Source organism: Cajanus cajan, chromosome 2 (assembly GCF_000230855.2).
Source record: "Cajanus cajan strain Asha chromosome 2, NIPB_CcT2T_4, whole genome shotgun sequence".
In the NCBI taxonomy this organism is placed as follows: Eukaryota; Viridiplantae; Streptophyta; class Magnoliopsida; order Fabales; family Fabaceae; genus Cajanus; species Cajanus cajan.
The window spans coordinates 14,854,223-14,860,900 of record NC_138518.1 but is presented as its reverse complement, the minus strand read 5'-3'; the positions used below and the strand labels follow the sequence as shown (position 1 = coordinate 14,860,900).

The window sequence follows — 6,678 nt, the reverse complement described above, 5'->3', positions numbered from 1 at the left end:
TTTTCTTTTTATGACAAAGTTGCAATGTATTGACTCATAGTATAGACTCCACACCAATAAAGGTGTGTTTGAATAACCATTCTCACATGTTTCTATACACCTAAAGGAAAAAGCTTCTCTTTTGATGAATTGAATTTAATTGACATTTGATGATTTAAAATGAGAAACCAAACAAATATTAAGTTATTGGTCTAAGTAATATTAAATCGATTTTTTAAAAATAGGTCTTATATTAAAATTTTATACATGAAAAAATCACAATTAGAAAGAAGGATTCTATTAAAAATGATCATTTATATTCTTTAATAGGTACTGGTTATTGGTGAAATAAATATATATTATGTCTCAATTAGGGATGGCAAAAATACCCGCACCCGTGGGTATCTGTGGATAAAATCCGCTATAGATAATAAATGGATAAGCTAATTGGGTACCCGCGGATAATGGGGACGGATAATTTTTTACCCGCTTATAAATGGGACGGGGGTGGGTATGATGATATTCATACCCGCGGGTACCCGTTTAATATTATTTCTTAAATATCTTAATTATCCTTGTACCACATAACCCTAAAACTACACTCTTATCTTATTTTCTTACAAAAGTGAGGTTGATGAAGTTATCGACATGTGTTAAGCATGTTATAAAATTATGTTGGATGTAATTTGATTAATTTTCTAGTTTCGATTGGACCAATAAGATTTATGTATTTTAAGTTGTTTACTTTCATTTAGAATTATGAGATTGAATTATTGTAGCTTTGTAATGAAACTTTAACTTACTTGTGAGATTAATGTATTTTAAGTTATTGATTATCTTGAATTTTTATTATTATTTCAACAAAATTAACGTTAAATAAAAGTTCAACATTAACATTGAATTTTTATTTTTAATATTTCAATGACATTAAAATATAAACTTAAAATTATTTGTAATATAATTTTTTTAATTTCTTAAAAATTTTATAAATATCCATGGATATCCGTGGGTATTCAAGAAATTCATGGATACCCGCACGGATATGGGGTGGGTATGGGCTCAATTTTCATTTAGTGGGGCGGGGGCGGGTTTACTATTACCCGCCCGCATGGGGCCCATTGTCATCCCTAGTCTCAATAACATGATAATAAAAAAATAATATAAACGACACAATTATATAAAATTTATTTTTATCAAAATATCAATTTTAAAGTTTCCTTTCTCTACAAAAATCTAGATAACTTTCAATATGATATGTTATAAAACTTCTTAGAAAACTTTTGAAAATATATTACTTAGTTTTATGTCAAAGAAAAACTAAAACAAATAAGACGATTTAAAACTTTTATTTTTGGTAAGAAAAATATTGAAGCCTCCAAGAAAATAAGGTTATTAACGAATTGCTCGCTTCAAATTTTAATACATTAATTGAATATTCATTTTCCATATACAAATTATATTGTGGATTTTCCCCTTCATGGTAGGTGATATATGACCAATCAAATAATTGAAATGGAATTATTGACTCTTACTAAATGAAATGGAATTATAAAATAGGAATTTAAAATATTAGATTATTAAACGATTTAATATTATTTGTGATTACCTTAAAGTTAACATTTACTTCTATTTTTAAAAAGTATAATATTAATTGAAATGAAGTTTATTTCTTTTTATTTCTAAGAAAGATTGAGACAAAGATAACAATGTTCAAAAAGACTTTGTAAATATTATTCTAACTTTCACTAATAGATCGATCCTAGTGATTTAAATAATTAATCAAATTATTAATTGTTTCACAAATGACTTATACCGTCCTTTAGTTGTTTAGACATAGAAAATGCCCAAATATTGGTATGAGTCAATCTACTAAGACATATACTTTTTCGGTTTGAGTGCATTAAAAGTCATGATACCTACAAATCAAACATACATTAAATTGTATGAAATTTTGCTTACTTAATATTTTTTGGTGAAATTTTTAATTTACCAATTAGATTGATGAAGATTTAATGCTCACAAGAAAGTTGTTGAACAAAGTAAATTTGTTGAAACATTCTGGAATAAATAGATTCTTATCCACAAATAAATATTTGAAAGACAAAAAAATCCTATAGTTTGTATATTCACTATATACTTTGAATATGTCATGATGTGTTCATGGGAACAAAGGAGGTGAAACTTCTTATCTATTTCTTTATCTTAAAGTAACCTTGTTCACAAATGTAGCTATCAAAATGGTCCTGTCTAAATATTAATGCAACGTAAAAGGTTTGGATATAAGTTACCTATCACTACTCACAACTTAGAACGGCTAAATGATTTATTTATCAATTGCTAATCCAGAACTACCGACAAATTACAAACAAAAGATAGGCAAGAGAATCATCTTGAGATTAATTATCAGTTAAGGATCAGATTCAGGAAATTCTAGCATAAAAGTTGTACTGTTTGGTAGAACCAGAGCATGACCAAATCTGGTTGCGTTTTTATGTTGTTATCCAAATTATAATTTGAAAATTGCAGTGAGTAGATTGAGAAATGGCACAAACAAAATGGTTTAGTGGCAATTGGTGGTTATTGCTTGGAAACAAGAGTTCCTGAAATGAAACCACCAAAGCTTTGAATTTGACATCTCTTCCTTTGCACATAATTAACAAAATGATTTGGTGGCAGTTATTTAGTAGTCGTTGCTGTATACTACACAAATATCTTAGCTTCCAAGATTTATGGGGTTCATATTTGCTTTTGTAAGTTTAGTAGCTTCCTGGCAACATGTTCTGAAAAATTAAGTCATGAACTTTATCTCTTGGAGGACCAAACCAAAGTATAAGGACATTGACATCAAATGTGTAACAAAGTAAAGGTCAAGCTCAACTATGCTGTGAACTTAAGTAACACAGGTTGAGTTCCTTTGTTAACTCCAATTCAGTAAAGATTTCAACCCACTGGAGGGAAATGCAAGGTAAATGGGTTCTTGAAGTTATATGGAAACAATGCAACACCGACACAGCTTATTCATTAGTTCTCATCCATTCATTTCCAGTGAAGTCCGAAAACAGAAAGCCAAATTACAGGATGAAATCTCAAAAAGCAAAAACAAAAGCAAAAGCAAATGGGAATTTGGTTTAAGTACAAACAAACAAAGCAGGGCGGCTACAAATGGTTTGCAAATTTTTCATACTTAGACGCCTGGTGGCTTGTAGGCAATGAAAGAGATGCATTGCACTTGGCGAACGTTGTCGAATCCAATGATACGGATGAAAGAGTTGGGGTATTCCTTCTTGGCCTCTTGAACCTCCTTCAACACCTGAGAAGAATCTGTGCAGCCAAACATAGGCAGCTTCCACATGGTCCAGTAGCGTCCATCATAGTATCCAGGTGACTTGTGGTGCTCACGGTAAACCCAACCGTGCTATAAACAAACAAACAGATCAACCATCAAAACTCAACACCAAGTCCTTCTTTTGGTATAACAGCATTTCGTTAAATATTGATAACTCTCATAGAGTATTAGAACCAAAAAGATCTATGAGATAAACTTGAATTTTGGAAAACAACCATTTCTCCTTTTGTTTTGCTAAGTACTTTTAGCACACCTGCTAGAAAAGTGATTATTTCTTCGAAATAAGTTGAATTAAACACACTGAAAGTCTGTTTAGATACAGATTCATAAGTACATCTTCATTGAAAATAATGAGTTTTTAATAACACAAGTTTTCAAAAGCTCTTATAAGCTTGTATCAAAATAAACTGTAGAAAAGGCTATAATTGAAGTAAAAGGGCTTGCAATAAATTGACCTCCAACTCGAATTCCAAGCAAGGAATCCATCCTTTCCTGAGAAGGTAGTCTACTTCCTTGCCCAATTCAGCATCACTGAGGGGTGGCAGGTAGGAAAGAGTCTCGAACTTCTTCTTGCCAAGTGGAGGCCACACCTAGTAATTTGCATGGAAATTGAGTAAAGGGGTTAACAAACTTGCAGTTGTGGCACATTTTCCTGTAGCTAACATGTTAATTCGAGTAAACTTTTGGATGTAACATGAATTTTAATCATCTTGGTGCCTCTTGTGTGTGTATATGATAACTTGTCTTACCTGCATGCATTGCACTCTTCCACCGTTGTTTGCAATGGTGGTAATGTCATTGTTGGTCTTCCTGGTGGGGAAGCCAGCCAAGGACTTGAGACCAGTGAATGGAGCAACCATGCCGGCACCGGCACGGTTGACGGTGGTAACAGCGGGGGAGGAGATCATTGAGGAGGCCATTTCCTTCTCCTTCTTAGTTCTACTTGTGCTTGTGCTGCTAGATTGCCATGCTTATGCTCAAACTTGCTATATATAAGGATGTGGTTTGTGTAGTTCTAATCGAATGGTGTGTAATAGAGGGGATTGGTTGATCACAAGTTGCAACCGTTGGATTGTCTAAGTGATGACATTGCAGCATATTGGCCACACGAGTGAGGAAAATTTTGAATGGAAGCCTTATCGTTAGGTACCATGTGGAAGTGACACGTGGACAAAGTTTCATTATCTTATCTTTTCCTTGGAAGCACGTAAATGTGTGATGGTGGTGGAGTTGATATTATTTGTGAGCAATTTTGTGACCATCATTTCTCATGTGTGGGTAAAGTGAATACTGAATACCATTTGTCCCTTTGTTACAGTAATGTTTTTTATTTTGAAGGTAAATTTGTTGAGTAGCTGAACATACTTCCCTCTTCACCATTACATTGGCCTTAGTGTTACTCAAAATGTTCATTAGCTTACATATTTTTTTCTAGTTTTGTTTAAAAGTAACAGTAGCAAAGTAGATAAGCAAAATGTGTATATGGTATAGAAGGGGGTGATAGATGATGGGGCTTATCATGCTAGGTTGATTAATGACCAAGCATACATTTTGAAAACATAAGATCCACAAGTAGCTTTGGTCATCAGTAAATCTATGCACTCAACCAAACAATGCCCAACGACCTTATCTTAAAAGGGCATTGCATTAGATAACAATTATAAAGCACGAAAATATCGGAAGTCAAGCATTACATTAGAAGTTCAACGAGTGTGACCCTCATAATCTAATCTGGCAAAATATGACAATAGCCACTGCCAATAAAAGAAATAGGTGACAAAATTTCGGTATGGATGTTCATGACTTGAGAAATGGTAGTGTTTTTAGATGAAACTGATTAATAGTTGAGAATTGCAACTTTGGGAATTGTAAAATTCTCAGTTTGGTAGAGCAGTTTGTTTACAAGATGTTAGTTACAGTGTATGTTTCAAGGAATTTTAGCTTAGTTATTCCTACCCCCACAAAAGGAAAACAAAAAACCTAAATGATTTTACTACTATTCCAACTCAGTTAATGGTTGAAAACTAAAAGGCCTTGGAAAGGAAGGTAACAGATAATATATATAAAGGAACTGCTGGTCTTCTAAGATGACTGGTATGTAGAAAATATCAATAGCATAACATTTTCCAATTTACTAACACAAGAATCCTATGAATCCTTCAATGTTGGACAGCCAATTCCTATCTCTTATTCTCCCTTTTCAAATCATGTTCCCAAAACACTCCCTCCCCTCTTCAGGACCACTTCTCAGTCCACTGACTCCTTATTCAACCAAAACCATTAAAATTTGGTAATGGAACCAGCTCTTGAGTTATGCACTCTATGTATTAAAGCAAATACCCTTTTACTACAATTCTAAATAACTCTCCTTTAGCTACTAATTCGTATTTAGCTTCTAAAACAATATTTTCTTTTTCAACTTAGTGGTATGTGACAAAATAAGGTTTCAAAATATTTGTACAGAGTACAATGCCTATGTCAGCAACATGAGTGCCTTCATAGGTTCCTCTGAAAATTATATTTGTATATAGTTTATATTTAATTTTATTTACATATACATTTTTATTTTCTAATTTCTTTATTTTTTCTTAATCAAGATGATAATTATATTGATGGGCAATCTCCATTCTATCATCATTGGTCTTTGATTTCTTATAAAATTTATTAAAGACATAATCATAGCTATATTTAAATAAAAATATTATATTTATATTTAAGTTATGACAACAATTGTTTCACTGTCAAAACAAATTATGTACATAAGAAGTTTGAAAATCAAAACCATCTAGTTTTAATGCATACGCAGCTTAGTCAGCCACTTTTCACACATATTGGTGTCCAACACAAGTGTGATACAAATACGGATATGTAAATTTTTTGAAGTATATGTACATCAGAGGACACGTCATAATCAGAATTCTTCAGGGACAGCTAACACCTCGTTTGTACTTTGGAAGTTAACAACCTAAAGCTAAAAATGAATGATATTGTCAGAAAAAGAACTTAGATAGAATTTTCAACTCCAATAGCGGAATTAACATCCCTCCGACAAATTTTACACTAAAATTGCTTCAAACAGTGCTATGTGCTGCTTATGGCAAGAATAATTATAGGGATGATGAGAGATCACGGGTCTGGATACTGCAAAATTTGATAATGTACTTAATTGCATATAAAGATTCAGAAAGTAAACCACTATTTTAGTACTTCAAAGTGTATTACTTAGCTCCTAAAAATAAGAACATTTCAAATAATTATCTGAAAGTGCAATCCATCAATCACATTAGTCTAAAATCTAAAAAACTGTGATTTAATATTAACATATGGTTAGGGACAAGCGGTTAAATTTAAGT

At 32.2% G+C, this 6,678-nt stretch overlaps 1 protein-coding gene across 2 annotated transcripts; it reads right to left on the bottom strand.

The window, feature by feature from the left end:
* Positions 1 to 2,993: 2,993 nt before the first annotated feature.
* On the bottom strand, positions 2,994 to 4,310 carry LOC109808049 (ribulose bisphosphate carboxylase small subunit, chloroplastic 1). Of its 2 annotated transcripts, none has more exons than XM_020370864.3 (3): positions 4,075 to 4,304; positions 3,781 to 3,915; positions 2,994 to 3,394 (listed from the first exon to the last, which is right to left on the bottom strand). In XM_020370864.3, exons 1-3 carry the CDS (start codon positions 4,243 to 4,245, stop codon positions 3,164 to 3,166), a joined length of 537 nt encoding a protein of 178 aa, XP_020226453.1. In that variant the 5' UTR covers positions 4,246 to 4,304; the 3' UTR covers positions 2,994 to 3,163. The 2 variants fall into 2 exon arrangements, with proteins under 2 accessions (XP_020226453.1, XP_020226454.1); XM_020370865.3 differs by having other exon boundaries at positions 3,031 to 3,394; positions 3,788 to 3,915; positions 4,075 to 4,310.
* Between the last annotated feature and the right edge of the window lie 2,368 nt (positions 4,311 to 6,678).

Coding starts and splice junctions, on each gene's coding strand:
- LOC109808049 (XM_020370864.3), bottom strand. CDS start 4,245: ATGGCCTCCTCAATGATCTCCTCCCCCGCTGTTACCACCGTCAACCGT. Junction 3,916..4,074: donor GAAGAGTGCAATGCATGCAG/GTAAGACAAGTT, acceptor GCAAATTACTAG/GTGTGGCCTCCACTTGGCAA. Junction 3,395..3,780: donor GCTTGGAATTCGAGTTGGAG/GTCAATTTATTG, acceptor GTTTGTTTATAG/CACGGTTGGGTTTACCGTGA.